The sequence below is a fragment of the Haemaphysalis longicornis genome, unplaced genomic scaffold (genome assembly GCF_048455015.1).
Source record: "Haemaphysalis longicornis isolate Haplotype H1 unplaced genomic scaffold, Haemaphysalis longicornis Haplotype H1 scaffold_1, whole genome shotgun sequence".
NCBI lineage: Eukaryota > Metazoa > Arthropoda > Arachnida > Ixodida > Ixodidae > Haemaphysalis > Haemaphysalis longicornis.
Window position 1 is genome coordinate 190,951,829 of NW_027526203.1, and position 19,011 is coordinate 190,970,839.

Genomic DNA, 19,011 nt, shown 5'->3' on the forward strand with positions numbered 1-19,011 from the left:
ATTTGCTCTTCGAATTCGTTCAGCATAGTTTCCAAGGAGAAAGGAAGCTCTACCGAAGCTGTTGATTTTATCATAAAACTTGAAACTGAAGCACTTTTTGCAGTCATATCTCTTTAATGCAACGAATTCGCCGCTCCAAGGCTGCAGGGCCTTCATTTCTTAGGGGCGAAATATACGTTATCAAACTCCAGGAATAGGTTACGTCCCCCAATGTGATCGATTGGCTGTCTTAGAATCGCACCAAACAAAAGCTCCGTACTTCAATTTCAGCTTAGTTTCAGTGCAAACGTCTTTCTTACAAATACAGGCTCCTTTATTTTTAACTTTATCGCTCACCTTACACACGCAGCAGGATACTAATACACTTTAATTCATTGCATTCTTATAGCCAGCCATACCATACACTTAGTTGCGCGTACGTAAAGCAGAAAGACACTTTAATCTGCAGTCTCAGCACAAGATACTAAGAGACACGGGCAAGGGTATGGCTTTCGAACGTATTCCCACATATTGCGAGTTTTATGCAGTTACGAAGGTACGGGGAAAGATGCTTCAATCTGTCGGGATTCCAAAATATGCTTCCACGGCCGGCGCCTATAAAGTCTGACGAAATGGGTGGTAGTTCAGTGCTGGAGTAATATGAATCCGCTGTTATCCAATTTCGTCTCAGGAATCGATGCGAATACCAGAAGAGCCGCCGCGCAGGAAAATTTAAACTGTTCGAAAACGAAGACTGCCACGCGCACGGTAGAACGCGGGGGGCCCCTGTTCGGCGAGCGTGTAATGCCACCTCGTGCGCGCGAATCTTCTGCATGGAAGCGTGCGCCAATCCATGAATGTCCTCTCGCGTGGGCGCGCTCACCTTCTTTGCAGTCGTGCTTGTTAGGATGCAGCACGAAGCCATTCTGGCAGGCGCACGTGTAGCTGCCCACCGTATTCTTGCAGATGTGCTGGCAGCCTCCGTTGTTGTGCGCGCATTCGTCCTTGTCTGCGAAGGATGGCAAAGAGTAGCGACTTAGATTTCTCCGACACAAACTTGATCATCATCGTCGTCACCGTCGAGCTCAACGCATGTTATTTTCAACCTCCCTGTAACGCCTGCCGATTAATTTTAGACTAAAGTAGACTGCACCGCAGACAAGCAATCCACTCAGGCCGTTTGAGGCGCAGAAATTAGTGCTTGTATTTCTTATTGTCTAGCTGATACGAACTATGCAGTTATTCACAAAGCTATAAGGCTACGAAACACGTACGAAGTCGGTTAGCTACGCTGTTGCTTTGGGAATAACTGCAGGGTTCGTAATGTACGCTCAGAAACTCGCATAAGGTCTAGGAGCGATACTATTTGGACTTCCGCTCGGGCGATCACTCTGAGTTTAACCAGGCTGAAACACTCGATCCATGGCCACTAAACGTCTCGGCATAACGTAGGTTTTTTACCATACAGTTCTGTATAAAAAAAAAAAACAATCATTGTGAGACACGTCAAAGGTATACCTGGGCCACCAAGGGTGCTGTTGCGAAGGGCTATGGATCTATGTCGAATAGCTGGACATATTTATTGGGTGCACTTGTCTCACACACTTAAGCCCAGTATATCCCCTTCATCCTAAATGCAGCCGCCACGACTATAAATAGAAGCAGCGACTCCAGGAGTGCCAGTAGAACACCTGCGCCACAGCCGCACATGCGTCCTACGCCTGAAAGTAGCACTGAAGATGACGCATGTCTGGGCTCTTCGTTTATCTGTCTCCGGTTCACCGCGAATAGGAATATATAATGGAAATGAATGCCCGATTCCCTCTCGAGCAGTATGTGGTGATTCCTCGACTGTTATTCTGACAGTCTTACTGTGAAGAGCTCGCCAATTATTTAGTTTAAATGAGCGCATGGTGCAAATTCGCAGAAATGCTGTGAACTAAATCGCATCCTATTTATGAGTTCTGTGATGGTTGTAAGACGCGAACGTAATACGAGGTATACCAGCCGCAATATTTATCGGTATTCCACACGGCGTAACGACGCATGGCCCTTGCTCGATAGCGAGGCAGAAATAATAAGGTTCTAGTTTGCATATAAGGTTCTTGGTTGCATTTTTAAATAGCATTTTCGGAAGACCAACTGCGCAAAATAAAACCAGCTGATCTAGTAAATAATTCTAGATGAAAAATTTTCGCTAGCTATACGTTTCAGTTAAGCCGCGAGTCCCCGGTAGCACACTGTGGCAAACCTTGTGATCAGACAGGATACCGCGCGCGCGGGCCCGAAACTTAGTGGTCGTATGTAAAAGCGTCAGGTCGTGTGTATCGTGCTCTTAATTTTCGAACGAGTGTCGCTGACAGGTTGCGATTTCGAAGGTAACACCAGGTGATCCAACAACGGGAGATGAATCGAGTACAAGAGACTCGCCTGTGAGGAAGACAGCCGCGAAGCCGCTCTTCTGGACCGAGTTGTCGGAGCTGAACTCTATGCGCAGACTGTTCCCTTCGGAGGTGATGATGGGCGGCAAGTAGGACCCGCAGAAGAGCCCGTGTTTGCGGATGCTGTTGTCTCCCATCTTGCTGTGGATGTCCACCTTGTCGTACTCGCAGTCTTGCTGCGGTGTCAAGGGAAAACAGTTTCGCTTAGCGCGATTTTCAGCGCTATGGAAGCATATATGTCTCTCAGGCTGCAATGCAGAATTGTGAGTCTCCGAAATTAGCCGCAGTTGCAAGAGAAAAAGAAATTCGCCCCGCTGTGTAAAAGCAAGGTTTAAAAGTTAATAGAATTGCAACAATAAAAAGAACACAAACGAGTTGAACATAATATTGAATATATCTCCCTACGCGAACCTCTTTAGATGCCTTAGTGCCCACGATGTCCTAATGCTCTAGTCATGAGCAGAGCCACCGGATGAATTGGTAAAGTAGTGCTATCTGACAATGCCCTGTTCTAATATCAATTAAACTTTATTGCTAATCTAATCTTAAACTGTGCTGTGAAAGCCTGAAAGGTGTGCTTTGTATAAACGCGTACGTTTATCTGTTCCAGTTAGGACTTCCTGGTAAAGGAGCCATAAATCTTCCGTCCTATTTAAACTTAGAAGGGTGACGGATGTATATCCGCGCATATGCATTCGTTGAAACGTTCCCTAGGAAAAACTTGTGTCAGGTTTCTGTTTCGAATAGCAACGGAGAATCAATGCATCCCGTTATTCACTGATTACCTGTATACCAAACAACGTTCAAGAGCCTGAAACCATGGGCCTCTTAGTTGTACCGATTATGCGGAAAGACACCGCCAGATGACACGCCAAAGGTGCCGCGTAAATGTGCGTGAAAAACGAACGCCGGGAGGGTCCCAGAGTTCCCATGGTGAGTCCGGGAAGGACAGTAGAACAGGCCCATATTAGAGGGAACAAGTCGCGGGGTGATATGATTCCAAAACCGGCGCTATGGTTCGAGTAGCAGATAAAATGTAATGTAATTCCGACACTGTGTGGCGGTTCAGTTCATGTGCTGTCGGTGCCAAATTTACAGGATGTGCGCACGGCCACTAAAAAGCCCTATCGCGGCACGGACCGTACGTCTGCTATCGAGTCAGAGGGCCGGCGTACTCTCTTCTTTTAATTTTCAAAAACACGTTTATTCGCTGGATTTCCATCAGTACGCCGCCATCTTTCGGGTTGATGGAATGAACCTATTCCATGTCAAGGCTTGTGGTCACTGTGCGGAAAGCATATCCTAGTTTATTAGAGTCAAGCACATCGAGCAGAAAATACGTTATGCAAGGATGCGCACAAGCATGTCAGGGGTCTCCACAGGCCGGGGCCCGCAGATACTTCAACGAAGTATTTCGATCACAGGTCGCACATCACGTAAACTTCGGGCACCGACAGAACGGCCTCCGGATCATGTACGGCTCCTACAACATCTACTTCAATAACTGTACAAATCGCTCATTTAATCCGCACTTCAACATGCGAGCTCTTTAACCAAAGGCGCTTACAAAGCCCTTTGCGAATTGAAAAAAGGAAACTTTTAAGCGCAGCCTAAGTGCTGTTGTCTAGCAATCGAAGAGAAAAATAGAAATAGAAATAGGAAACCCACAGCACGTACAGGCACCGTCCACAAAGAAAACAATAAAACGCCGTACGTTGTTCCCTTCGAGGTCAAAGTGGGTAAAGTTGAGCGTGATGCGGTGCTGGGGCGAAGCGACGATCTCCCAGATGCAGTTCTTGTTGGACGGGTACAGGTCCGGGAAGGAAGGGCTCGTGATGGTCCCGTTCGAGGCGTCGATCATGCCGCCGCACGCGTCTGCAGCATCGAAAACGCGCGCGAAAGCGAAGAAACTGCCATTAGTTACACCGCCATGCTGACAGTGTCTGTAATTTTCATCTTTTCGCTTCTGCTTTTGTCACCAAAGTATTTCACAGCTAATGGATAACAAATAAATAAAGTGATACAATTAGATGCAGTCTGTTTATTACTGCATGTTATGACGTTGCGGTCACCAAGCCTTGCTTTGTTGACAATATACCTAACTTCCAGCGTGTTCATCGGAGGCGAGTAATGAACAGCGCCGGGAGAGGGCGAAATACATAGAAAAAAGAAATGCACCCCCAAAACTGAGGTAAAACAGTTCTGAGGTCGACTCAGAATAATAACTTCATCACTGAAAGAAAGGGTGAGAGGAGAAAGTGCCCGAGAAAAAAAACAAAGCCGCTTATACGTTTAGCCCCTCACAGTTTGCAAGAAGACAATTAGAAGGCAAGATGGATGATTGATTGATTGATTGATTGATTGATTGATTGATTGATTGATTGATTGATTGATTGATTGATTGATTGATTGATTGATTGATTGATTGATTGATTGATTGATTGATTGTACGGTTTAACGTGCCGACGCAACGCAGGCGATGAGGCGCACCGTAGTAGAGGGCTCCGGATTAATTTTGGCCGCCTGGGGTTCTTTACCGTGCGCCGAAATCTCGCACACACGGGCGTTTTTGCTTTTCGCCTCCATGAGAAAAGTGGCCGCCGCCCCGGAATCGAAATCGCGTCCTCGTGCTGAGAATGCAAAAAGAAGGCAAGAAGACCAAACTTAGCACTCACACAATTTGTGCACCCTGATCAACTTCTACGATCCCAACGCTGTTAGTAATGCCATCAGAGGTAACGGGAAGCTACGTGTACGTTTGTTTTCGCACACACGTGGGCACCTTCTTTCAAAGCCAACAGCAGTGGCTTACCGCCGAGGCCTTCTCACTGACTTCACAAAGTTGTTCCGCGTTCCCGAAGCAAGTGCCGTCGCACTGGCAGCTTTCCCAGAGGCAATCTCTGGCGCCTTGTCGGTGTCGGGTAATCACAGATAGCCTCTATATCTATCTGACACTTTGCATCCTTACTTCACTTCCTTGGAAACGCCACCACGCAAGCTCGGTATTTTCCTCACGTTTCACCAGCTTGTGCGTCAAGGCCCCCTGCGTGGTCTTACGGTGACCAAGATCAACGTGCATGCCATCGGTAGCTCTGTAGCAGAGGCCCAGCGTGCGATGCGATGAGGTTTTTAGGACGGGGGGGGGGGGGGGGGGGGGGAGAGGGAGAGAAAAGGGCCCGAAACTGTCTGGCGTGGGGTGCCTAGCAAAGATTTTTGCTTTTCCTCGAAACACGTCTTGGTTTTATTCCGTTTTTCCTTGCGCATGTTGTAAGCCGAGCTACTTTGCCCACTTTGGTGCGCGTGGGTTCGCTTTGTGACGCAATCGATGTATGGCTTGCCGCTCAACGTCATTGCCGCGTTGCATCTCTAAATCTCTGTCAAGAGGTTCCAAGGAGGGCTTCTGGAGATACTTTTTCTGTGCAAGCTGCGGACTTTTTAGCGAGATTCGTTTACCGACTTCTTGCGTTGAAGATAATGGGCATGTTTTTGTGTACGCGCTAAGCCAATCTTGGTGTACCAAGGAATCGTCGGTTTTGATTTTCCAATACGCGAGGCATTTCCTACGTAGCCCCAGCCCTCTTTACACTCGCATTATTTTCTTTGAGGAGGGGGGGGGGGGTTATGCATCGCCTGCATGGCGTTCAGCGCCATAACCAGTTGCCGTAGTTTGAAAAATATTCAAACTCAAATTAAATTGAGCTCTCGTTTTAAAGCCACTCTGCCCTCCACAAATATTTATTAAGGGAAATTAGAAAACCCCCCAAAAAAACTTCTTGCAAATACAAGTTGTCTCCCAGTGTTACCCGTTCATGATATCTGCGGAGAGGAATAGATAATTTTGGGAAATCGCCTGTCGAGGAATGCAACTCTACAATCACCTGCCATAGTGCCACCACGACAATAAACAGAAGCGATGAATTTCGTTTGGCGCTAAGTGACTTAGTTCTTCAAGTTAGGGGTAATCAAATAATTCGCCTTTAGAACATGGGACCTACGCGACCAGGTGATATATTGCTCGACCATGCTAAAAGTCATTAACCTGGGCACGTTAGAAATGCCTACTCGCGGTTTGAGTACGGCGTTTATTTGTACCCGCTTTGTGGACGCAAATATGTTTTCTTGCTTTAAAGAAAACGTATTACAATCAAAGAGAGAAGTGTGGTTGGGGAAATGGTCTAAGTATCCTTGTGATGCCCCCGCTCAAATGAAATAGTATCATGCTTCGCCGCTAAATGTAATTGATAAGCGTGCATTATGGCGAAGCTCACTGCGAGACAAATGATTTTCGCCGCAGCTCGAAAAACGACGCTTGTTTAGCGTTGGACGACTGCGTCGTTGTTAAGGCCAAAGCATTTAGTACATACCCACACGGCGCAGTGGGGCCCAGAACGTTCACGGAAATATATTACAGTCGCACCACACAAACGCGCTTTATTTGAAACGAGAGGAATAGTCGATCACTCTCGACGAATAATATAAACGCGATTGAGCTGATAAGTGTTTCGCATCGCTTGGGCTTCTCTGGGATGAATGTCGCCTCAGTTTTATGTATTTCGCATTCTTCCCTTTTTTGGTAACCTAAACAGACCCAGAGCTTTGGAAAGCGCTTAAACATAATTAGTTGAATAATTAGTAGATGCGGTCGGTAAGTTTAAAATTATGTGCCACCGAGACATCTTGTTTTTGTTGTTGAAAATGCCTTGCACATAGACAATGATAAATAATAGTTTGTACGTTTAAGATAGGTACAGAAAGTTTGTTGTTCCTGCATCAGCCTGTAATCGAAGTTTTCTTTTTTTTTTCACCTGGTCCAGTGAAGCTCGTCGTGCATGGGCGCAATAATCGTTCTTATGCACGCATACAAAAAACTGAAGAGCTTGCGTAATAACGCGGTAAGAGCAGCACTCGCTCAGCTTCCAAGTGACGTAGGACTGGTAGAATGTACTGTTTTCGTTGTGATCAGCCACCTGCAACGGCCCCGACTGTGTGCATGCAGGCTGCCGCTTTTTTTCCGCGCCACGCGGAAAAAGGACTTGTGCAGCCCCCACGGACTTGAAAAAGGACTTCTGCAGCCCCCACGCGGGGCTGCACAAGTCATTGAGCTAATATTTTGCGCTTGAACGGTTGTGACCCTCTCCATGGCTGTACCTTTGTTGTTTTGTGTGCGTGTGTGTGTGTGCGTGTGCGTGTGCGTGTGCGTGCGCACGCGGAATACATGCAATACTCCCTCCCGTGGCATATACGCAAGATTTATTTCGCGAGTGCAAAGGGGGAGGGGGGGCAGAAAGAGGAGGTATCCAAATAAAAAAAAAAACAGAACGCTAGAAGGAGGCAAAGAATGTGAAAAAAAGGCAGCAAAAATGGTAACTATTGCACCTAACTTGCAGCGGCTGTTTTCTGCAGGGGTACGGATTGTCGTGGTGGGAGGAGATATCGAAGCCTCGTGAAGACTGTTTCACGTGGAGTGATGTTTGCTGCCACAGAGAGATAGAGGGGAAAGCTGTGCCAGCAGCTGCTGCGACAACGTTTCAACAGCTCGGTCGTACTGTCAGACTTACTGCTACTGTACTGTTGCACGGTAAAATCGAAGCGCATGAAAGCGCCTTAAGTGGGCCCCGTCGTTTTGTACAGAAAAGCGATGTATCTGTCTTATGAACGGCGGCGTCCATGAACTCGTCCCACTCGACCCCCCCCCTCCCCTCCTTGGTCTCCTGCATACAGCATGCAGTGGCTCATTCCATGCAGTGCTGACCCTGCCCCGCACGTTGCGTGTCTGCAACACTTCCGGAGGAAGTGCATGTCATTTGCGCGAAGCCGATACCTTCAAAGAAATATGCGGGCTGAGGTTAAAAAGTGCGCCCTCCCACAAGCAAGCATTTTTTAACGCTTTATTCTGTCAAGAAAGCAATGTCAAGGTTTCCTGATCCTTTCATGAATCAAAGTTGGAGCCGAGGGCTAGAACACGCTTTACAACGCCAGTGAAGTTCACGGAGAATGGCTGGAGAATGGTCCGTCTTGTTTTGGTGCCGTCTTTTTCGGTTGACGAACGAGTAATTTCGGGACTTGCACAGACGCCGCACCACACGTATCGTCTCGACGCCAAACAGGAGAGTGCGGCGACAAGCTAAACACGGGTTAGACGAAGCCGAGGCAAACACCGTGCCACACGGTGAAAGGATGTCGCGTGACTGCAGCCAGTTAGTGCGCCCCAGCAGACTGCGATGCGGGAGCTCCAGGGGCGGGAGGGACTGACCTCCTAAAAAGATGCGCTGATGATAGCCCCTTTGCGACATCCGTGCATCTGAGCCGATATTCAGTTGAGGCCAATGGTGTTATACAGACGACAAAGCAACTTTTTTGACCTAGAAAACTTTGAGTTGAGATACTGAGCGAAGTACTTCGAAACGAACACCCCGGTGGAGAAGAAACAGCGCCGGCATATGTTCCTGCATGTAGCATAGCTGTGCTCTGGCAGGAGAGAGGGGTAGTCGAGGTCGCGGATTCTATTCCCGATTACGGGTGCTGTATTTTGATGCAGACTAAATGCAAAAACTGCCCTGGACATACACGACGTTTGATGCCCCATTAGCAACGAAGTTGTGTTGCTTGAGCGAGCTAAATCCTGCATTTGTTCTTTTTTGTTTCCTAACCATCCTAGCGGTAGAGAATAGTTATTAATTGAGGCCCCCTGCCGATCTTCAATCTGCGAAGCAAACTCGAAACGAACATTTTTACAACATGGTCGACCGAAGCCCCACAGCCGTAGGAGGGATTGAAACACCACGGCTCAGAATTTTTACGGAGACGCCTGAGCAACGGCATTAAGCGTTCGGTCCTCGAGGAGTAAACATCGAGGCAAGAAGGACTGGGTGTGTCAACTTTTTCTTCCTACGCCTTACAAGGAAGGGGTAAAAACGCCGCACACAGAAGCGCCGCAGCCGCAGTACACTAAGTGCGCAGCGAATTCGCCGTGATACGCTTGGACCGCTGGGTTCCGCGATAAAAGCCCCGTTGAAGGATGACGCGTCAATCGAAGAAGCCCAGGCCCACCAAGCGGCCATGTATTCGAACCTTTTAAACTCCCAAATTCCGGCCCTACATTTCTGATTGGTGGTGCGCGATCCACACATGAAAGGAGCAAAAAGGTAAAATTAAAAAAAAAAAGAATGTTTTGTAGCCGGAAGCCAATGAAAGAGAACGCAAATAAACAGACACACGAAAAAGAAAGAAAAAAACAAAATACACCGCACCGCAATGGCATAAACACGCTTTGCCTCACACGTTGAAGGCTGCGGGGCCGTATATGGATACATTCCATTCACCCGTTGCACGGAGTGCTGAACCGTTTCATCCTTGAGAGATGCCCCGGGAAAGCATCCAAAAGTGTTTTTTCTTTACCTCCCCCCTTATGGAAAGCTTTACGTTCCCAAGGTAAGATGGATGCTGTGTAATGACAAGAGGGTAACAACAAATATATGTTAATAGGCGTGAATTAATTCAAGAGAAAAACGGTCAGTCTCGCCAAGGTAAGGTTTACGATACTCCCAAAGAGGCGGATATAAACGATGGCGGATAACATCTGGGGTTGGCATGCAGATAATTTCCTACTCTAAGCGCACTTACAGCTAGTCGCCTTTTAGAGCTTTTTCTTTCCAGGTAGGTCATAAACAGAGTTTTCAGGCGTTTGGCCTTGAGGTTACCGTATTTCACACTCTGCTAGACAAGCAGCGATAAGAAAAGGTAGGAGACGTACTTATAAAGTTGTTACAGGAATAAAATATGATCAGTGCAGTGCACAGGTTGCGACTGGGAACAAACTGTACAAATAAAATCCATTGCTGACGAAGGGCGAAAGCTCTTTATGTCAAGTTCACACCAAATTCTCAACGGATCGCGAAAGCATTCGGGCTTGCAGGACTGACACGTACCCCAGCAATATTCGATGGTTTTCGAAGGGAACAATGAAGTTAAGAACAAGCAATGAGTCTTGTGGGGAAGAAAAATAGCACCAACAAGTTCATCACTGATTCCCCATTTCCCTTATCCCCGGCGAGACCTGTGCCCTCTGCCGAGAGGCAAAACTTGTCGTTGTATAAATAACGCTTGATGAACACTGCCTTCCTGTCGCAGCAGACTTTAGCATCCGATATTGTTAAAAAAATTCACGCATCTCCGCGAAGGGAATCATGACGAGTGGGTGAAGCACTGGGGTCGTTCTTACCGTAAATCACCCGTGAGAGTGCTCACTGCTGCTAAAGCAATTTCAAATCCAATACAATTCAATTTAATCCAATCCAATCCAAGGCGATCCAATGCTCCTCGCGCATGCGCAGCACGGCTCTCAAGGAGCACTATCTCTCTCTAACCATTTGTGAACCCTTTGTTCACAGATGCTTCGATTTACACGGTGTTGTGCGTCTCTCTCTCTCTCTCTCTCTCTCTCTCTCCAACCTTTTGTGAACTTTTTATTTTGTTCTTGTTAACCTTTTGTTAACCTTTTGTTCACAGATGTTTCGATTTACACGGTGCTCTGCCGTGAGCACGGACGCCGGACGACGGACAAGCCTCGGCCTTAGGTTCTTCGCCCCTAAAAGGTTTCTTTATGCTTGTGCACAGTTAGACAAGGGCGCGTCCAAAACGTAGAAATACCGTTTGCTCTCCCTGGGTTTCCGTCCGTGAAAAAAGCTAAGGTAAATAATTTGACTTTTGTACGTGACTTGCACACAGAAATTTGTTTTAATTGAGAAATATTCACGAGCACTATGCGTTGCTGGAATCCCGAAATTGACTAAAATCGAAAAAAAAACGGATTTAGAGATTCTTTTGCCCACAGCGATGACGATATCCTCCAAAACGACTTTCTTTGAACGCGACATTGAAAGTATTTGTCACTTCAAAATAGTTCCAGATTTAATAAGCCTGCATATTGGGCTCCTGCAGAGAGGCATTTTTTGAATGGAAGCCTGAAGTAAACTCAGACATAATTGGGAATTTGTTTAACGTTTGGATGCGATATTTAAAAGCCGCTGCGTCCAACGACGGGCTTTGGCCAGTCAGCCCTTCCAGTGCAATAGAAGCGTTCTGGAAAGACATCAGTGTGGTTAATCTAAGCAGCAAAAATAGTGGAAAATATACTACCGAGGCGGCAATGCATAAAAAAATGTCTGCCATCCCACCCTGCGAAAGTGGATGTGCAGCGAAGCTTTTGTAAACCACTACAGATGCTGATGTGGGAGGGCGTAAAATGTTCCTCGTCATGTCTCGGCGGGCTTTTCACTTGCACTCGGCTTCTCTGTGGCAGAGCCTGATGCATGCACTCGCCCTCGAATGACATCAACGCCCCTTTTCACGAGCAGCAGCAAACCTAACCTTTGCTAGGAACTCATAGGAGGGTCTCATTGTTCACAGATGCCTTTTCATATATCTTGCGATTTCGATGCTTGTTTTGTGTTTTTTTTTAGTGAATGCTGAAATCCATGCTGTATGCCTGATTGCGAAGAAAGATTGCGCTGGGCTCCTCTGGTGGCCAATGCTAGGTCCTGCCTAGCCTGACGCATGCGCTCAGCGCCTTGGCCGAGAACTGCTGGATCCTGCCTGGGATTTTGTTTGCGACACAAAGTTTTTCGACCAGCGAGAGGCTAACAGCTTCGCTGTAAGAGAAGCAGTCTGTAAGAACACACAATTGGGTGCCCCATCTCCATGCGCCCCACCTCTGCTAGTTTGGGACAAAAGCCCTTTTCATGTATACACGAAACAAATGATACTGTTGTATGCAGACAATGATACTACAAAAAAGAGATATAGGCATCAGCCATGAGAACTCACTTAAGAGTATTGCCGATTATTGCTGGTAAATGAAAACATGGCATGCTAGAACACTGGCGAAAAAATCTAGTAAAAAAACCGAGAAAATTGAGAAATTTCCGGGAGGGCGCGTCGGTGAGCTGTCGTATACCTTCGCACTTCTTGCCGTCCGAGTGTAGCTCGTAGCCGATGTTGCACTCGCAGCGGTAGCCACCCAGGGTGTTGACGCATGCGTGGTCGCAACCATGCTGCGTGTTTTGGCACTCGTCAAACTCTGCGAGGAAAACAGGTGTGGGGAGCAGAAGGGAGTCGGGCGTGAAAAATCAGGCACGATAGCTTAGCTATCGAAAACAGAGACGCTCGCGGAAAGAACTATAACTCCGCCCACAGTGAGGCACAAGCCGTTACTGATTTGATTTGATTGTAGGGTTTAACGCGCCGACGCAACGCAGGCGATGAGGAGCGCCGTAGTGGAGGGCTCCGGATTAATTTTGACCACCTGGGGATCTTTAACGCGCGCCGAAATCTCGTACACACAGGCGTTTTTGCTTTTCGCCTCCATCAGAAAAGCGGCCGCCGCGGCCGGGAATCGAACCCGCGACCTCGTGCTCAGAAGCGCTATGCCTTAGCCACTGAGCCACCGCGGCGGGTGGCACCAGCCGTTTCCAATTCATCCTCGCAATATGTATACATTCAATCATAGCGCAGTTCTACACTTTGTAAGCGTTAATTTCCGTCTTTAGTTTTAGACGATGGGTCAAGGGTTTACGTGGGAGCTCTACGCGCATACGTGGACGATGGCTTACATGAAACAATACTGCGAATTCGCGAGAAATTCCCGAATCTTAGAACAGGGCTGCGTGTTTCATTTGTTGCTAAATGGGCGCCCAATGAAAAAAATTGGCCGCGTATCTGCTCCTTTCGTTGCAAATGCTGTCAAAAGACGATAGACTTTATCGGCTTTTGCGAAGTAAATGCCACCTTTCGCTTTCCCGCTCACCTCTCATGTTCTTCGTCTTGCGTCGCGCTCCTCCCGAGGTACAGAAGCCAAAGGTTTGCTTAAATCATATTAAATTTCCCGCGTTCCACTGCTCCAACCCGGGTGTCTCGATGCGAATGCTGCCGTACGGCGAAGACGCGCGTTAATCGAGGCGCCCTACTTAAACGTTTATAGATCCACGTTTCCCTTCTCCACGTGCGTTGCAAGCAGAACGTGGAACCTATCTAATGGAACCTTGCGTAACTGTTGCCGGTTGATTTCTTAAAATGGCGCCAGAAGCTATAGTGGCGCGGGCGACAGCAGGCGACGGCGGTGTGAATTATTTTTTTGCAGTTGATGAAGTATTTAATTTCGGAAAAGTCAAGCCTGTTTGATTTTTTATAAGGGACCACTGCAAATATCACTTCTGTATTGATTTGTTGTCTCATATTTGCGTAATGTCTTTTTCTTCTTCAACAATGTTGACAAGTGTGAACATTACACCGGACGTAGACGGGTAGATTTAGCTGTGACTATAAAAGACAATTGCGCTGGCATTGTTTTGCTTTGGCCGGGTGGCTGAATCGAGTCACAGACAGACAGAAAGACAGACAGACAGACATACAGACAAACCAAAATTTCTGGGTTTAAGTAGCCGAAGAAAGACTATCGTCTTTAATAAGAAAAGTCCGACGACTCAACTCGATAAGGTACTGGAATAACTAGCTGGCTACGGCGGGACGCACCTCACGGCACGCCCCCATGGCGCTCACGGTTCGCAAAGACGCAGAACTTAGACAAATAGCACGATCAGACAAGGCCACATTTTTGCGGACGCCAGCGATGGGGCGGGGACGATTTGACGTCGCTTTCCGTGCCTTGACGTTGCCTCGAGCGCAAGCCGCGCCTGTAAGTTTATCTGCCGTAATTAGCGGCAGGTTCGATTGACATTCGCTTCAACAAAAGGCGGTTTCGGCGGCCTTCATGTCGTATCGAAAGTGACTCGCTGTCCGCGTGCGGTACAGGATCTGTCTGGTTGTGGATAAGCAACCCCGTGGCAGACACGCTTCTCGATAGCCAAGCTTGATGTCTGCTATAGTTTTTGTTGCTTTCATTGGATGTCGCTAGATAGAAATTTACGTCGTCGTTCAGGTGGTGCTGACTCGGTACTGACAACATTACATAGCGTTGTTGTGGTTGTAGAAACATTTATTTGAGACGGTAAAAAAAAAAATGAAAGGAAATAAAGGAAAGGTGGGTGGCCTCTTTTTAGCTCAGAAAGGCGCAGGTGAACGCTGTTGCTCTGTAGCCCGGGAGCTTAGGCGTTAGTGAGTTTCGAGCTAAGAGCTGGTCATCCCGCAGTCCCACTGCTCCGGGGTGGAGAAGAAGAAAGAGATACAGGTGGGCGGGGCATGCCCATAGGGGACGGTAAGTTGTATTGGGGGCGTGGCAGATTGGATAGTTGTAAGGGCATGTAGACCAAGCGTAACCGCGGTAAAGTTTGCAGCGTGGGAGGTTTGTGGCTTGTGGCTATAAACACTTTTAAATCCAGTGTTCCGTTCCACACGTTAATTTTAGTAGTGACTACGAAAGCCGCTTTCGGTCATAAAAAAGCATAGGCAAAAAGTTATCAATTTGCGCACCTTTACGGCCCATCGACAAGTAACTAAAATTCGGAATGAACTTGCCTGCAATAAAACTTCGCCGCAACGTTCACCACAGCGTACGTTTTAAGCAATGGTGTGCAAGCGCGTAGACCTTTTGTTGTTGTTGTTGACGCGTATTTCCATTCAATTCTGCATCGCTATTTCTCTTTTGGTTTCTTTTTGCTATCTTTAAACAGATTTGCATGAATTACCACAGAGGTCTAGCTCCTTAAGTTCGAAATGCCATAATTGAACCGTGACGCAAAAAGACGCTTAGAAGCGTGTTACATAGGCCGTTCAGGGCAGGCCCTGAACGGTCTTTCGAAATTTGTACCGCAGGTTATATCCTAGCAACTGCCCGGCTTGCAAGAGCCCCACTCCCACCCTCTACCACCACTCTGTATAGGAGTGTCCGTGTTCACCAGACGGCTCACCCCAATACGCATCCCCACCCTCTCCTCTTCGGAGGCTGCTCTCTTCAGCACTGCCCCGCAAGACCAGCAACGGCTAATCTGGCGGGCCCGCCGGATAGCGTCCGCCACTGGAGTCCTGGACTGAGGACCCCACTCATCGAGGCTGCTCTTCGGTTAACAAATGAGTTCAATAAATGCTTTCACCACCACCGACCAGTTACGAAAAACTAAACAGAGTCATGCTTTACCTTTAAATAACCAGGTGATTTACTTAAAAGTGGACAAGATGTTTAATTCCGTTTCCTTCGAAGTTAAATGATTATGGCCCTTTTGCACTGAGTTTTATGAGCCTCACAGTCTGAGCAGCAGATTGAGAACGCGAGGTTGCTCGTTCGGTTCATATCTGCGCAGGCCTGTTTTTTTTTTAATTCCAAATCCCCGCAGTGCACGCAGAAGCTGCTTGAAACATATTAAAGAGTCGACTACATCTTACCCGAAAGACGGTGCACCCCCATAGCCCAGTGTAACGTCACCGGTAACCCAACTTTTAGGAAATGGTGAGGAGATACCGTTGCGTTATGGCATCAAATGAAACCCGTTTCGCTTTCGATAAGCCTACTAAAAAACCAAAGGAAAAGGGTAGCAGCGCTCGCACGCCGATGCTCGCAAGTATCGTACATGTGATCGAGAGATTTGGCACCCAACTTGTATACGAAAGCACCTTGGGCTAGTGGTCGCATGCACGCGTGAGTACCATGGCCGATCGACGTACGCGTGCACCCGGTTCGTTCACGGAACGTCTGATGCGGCTTCGATGAGGGAAGCGAGCGCTTTTATTTGGTCGCCGGCGCAAGGCGCCCATCGATCACGCGAGTTATTGCAGAGACTACCAATGAAGACATCGTAACCTCCAGAGTGGGTCAAGTTCAATGATGTCCCTTAAGTTGCTGCTCATCGTAGCCAAGGTTTCTGTTTTCATTCTACGGTGGGGCGAAACACGAGTGGGAAGGTTGGCAACCGTTATCGAATAGACATGAACCCAAATATGTCTGAACTTGAACTCTGGCGCATTTGCGCAGGTTATTAGTAATTATGCAACGTCGAGGCTATAGGATTTATGCTGTTCCTACCTAAGAACATGTTTGCAGGTACCTCCCCTCCTCGCTCCTTTGGAAAATGAAAGGTCGTTATTTGAATAAGAAAAGCCGCAAGGTTCTTATATCAATCATCCTTATTTCAAGTTGCTTTCGGTATTTATAACTTTGAGTTAAGTTGGCGGTATGAGAATGGGGAAAAACGACACTTTAAATCGATTACTTTTGCAATCACAATGACGTTTATTTGATCGTCAAGGTATTTAAACATGCATCGAAATTCGGTACAAAATTGTCTCGGCGTAAGGCAAAAATACATTTCCTCCACTGAACGCTTTGTTTTATAGGGCTTTATAGATAAACTGACAAACGAAAATGGCGTTAAACGAATAAACACGCAGATAGAGATAGCCCCACACTGTGCATGACACTAAACAAAACATTGGCGCAGCTTACACTAGTGGTGCAAGGCTGCAGAAACAGCCGAGCTGGTGACCCATCTCCCTTCCTCAGAGACCCGGCTGTTAAATCATCCTATGAACAACAGCCCTCTAGGTCCACTGCAGGACGAAGGCCTTTTCCATCGACCTCCAACCACTCGTGCCCCGCGCCGCTGGGGTCCGTTCTTTGCCACCGAATTTCCTTATTTCTTTCTTCCATCGAGCTATGGGCCTTCCTATTTTTCAGGACCCGTCACTCGGTGTCCACTATGCCACCCTGGTAGTCTACCGATTGTCATCTCGCCTAATTACACAGCCAGCCCAAGTCCATTTTTTTTCTTTATCCTAACTATGATATCTTCTACTCTAGTTTGTTCTCTGATCCAGGAAGCTCGTTTCCTGACTCTAAGTGTTACTCCTATCATTATTCGTTCCATGGTCCGTTGAGCCGACCTAAGTTTGCTTTCAAGTTGTTAAGTATAAGACGCCAAGTTAATACGCAACATTTATTTTCGAACTTGCAGCCGAAATTTCTCCATGACTGGCAGGTCCGGATCGTTTCGTCCGCAGGCTTTCACATCTCTCCCAAAGTGTACCGCGTTAGCACGCGCTAGAGCGCACGGCCAAATCCGAAGCCAACGACACGCGCTACGAACCCAAAGGAAATGTTGTGCGCCTGGAATTCGCTGACAGCTCAATCGGATAGCACCGGTTTCATAAAGCGAGGGACCTAGGTTGGACTCCAACCATGGGGAGCGTTTTTTTTCTTTACAATTGGCTGCACATGTTATTGTTAGATTCGCGGAACCTCGCTAACCACGTTTTTTTAGGCTTCGAAATTCGTTTGGTGCGACGGACGCATTTGTGTCAGACTAAACAACTCTGCTGTTAAAATTTACATTTCATGCCAAAGTACCCAAGGCAGAGGGCTCCAGAATAATTTCGACCCCATGGGGGATCTTCAACGTGCGCCGCAATCAAACACACGAGCCACCACGGCGAGTGATACCAAAGTACTGACGCAGCACGCTGAGCTGAACAACGATCGGCACCCTTGCAGTCAGTGCATTTCCTTTTACGACTTCTAGATAATTACCCGCCGCGGTAGCTCAGTGGCTAAGGCGTTGCGCTGCTGAGCACAAGGTCGCGGGTTCGATTCCCGGCCGCGGCGGCCGCTTTTCTGATGGAGGCGAAAAGCAAAAACGCCCGTGTGTACGAGATTTCGGCGCACGTTAAAGATCCCCAGGTGGTCAAAATTAATCCGGAGCCCTCCACTACGGCGCGCCTCATCGCCTGCGTTACGTCGGCGCGTTAAACCCTACAATCAATCAATCAATCAACTTCTCGATAATTATTAAGTCGGGTAATCATTTTTTTAGTTGTGTTACCCCCAAAAATAATAAAGAAATGAGGACGTGAAAAACTTCACCGTAATCATCTACCGTCATTTCGACCCTCGCGGCATCTGGAAATACGCAGAATAACCCAAATGGACCACTTTTTCATACGGTCGAGTTAACGAATGCGGGCAAACACCAATGGCCTGAAATGCGTTTTCTCGCTATATGAATTGTCCATTATGTTTGTTGAATTTTTTGTTTTGAAGCGCGCCTCACTCAGAATGTTGCGATAAGCACAGCTATTCGAAACGCCTATAGGGGCGCGCCACCGAAACGAAAATCTGCACAAGCAGGCGGAGAGTGCCTTAACCGAAACTAAAACCGAATGGCTTTACGAAGCCAAGTGACGGCGCAGTCTGCATAATCCCTTCGGTTGTTAAGACAATGGTTTTTAGTGCGACGGTTCTTAGTGCCGCGACCGTCGCGTGAACACGCTGTATCCGTCGTCTCTGGGTCGCACTAACCGCGTCCGCTGTCGAAATAACGAGCTTTTTTTTTCACAGTAATGTATGGAGGCTTGCGGATACGTCAGAGTGCGGCCGAATTAAGCAGGAAGTCGAGTTACTACTAGGTCTAGTTACTGCGAGGCGATCAGTCGTTTATTGAAGGAGCAGACTGTAACGCTTTGACGCTTATCTTCGAGGGACCTTTAGTTTCGTGGCGTTTGTATGCGATCAACAAAGATGTCAACTACCTACGAGCGTAGCCTTTATCCTGGTGTTCGCGTGAACTTCCTAAGCCATGCTAAATAAATAGGAGGCAGGTTTGTGACTATTTAGCTCGCAAAGCAGGTTATCTGCGGAAGCACCATTGAC

General features: G+C 47.5%; 1 protein-coding gene across 1 annotated transcript in view; it reads right to left on the reverse strand.

The window, feature by feature from the left end:
- The window catches only part of LOC144140310 (bone morphogenetic protein 1-like), an 892,396-nt gene that overhangs the window by 103,313 nt on the left and 770,072 nt on the right, over window positions 1-19,011 (reverse strand). The window contains exons 11-14 of the mRNA XM_077672292.1: window positions 12,376-12,498; window positions 4,135-4,295; window positions 2,410-2,596; window positions 863-988 (exon numbers count right to left, since the gene is read on the reverse strand). Coding sequence (XP_077528418.1) covers window positions 863-988; window positions 2,410-2,596; window positions 4,135-4,295; window positions 12,376-12,498 — 597 coding nt within the window. The remainder of the gene's footprint in view (window positions 1-862; window positions 989-2,409; window positions 2,597-4,134; window positions 4,296-12,375; window positions 12,499-19,011) is intronic.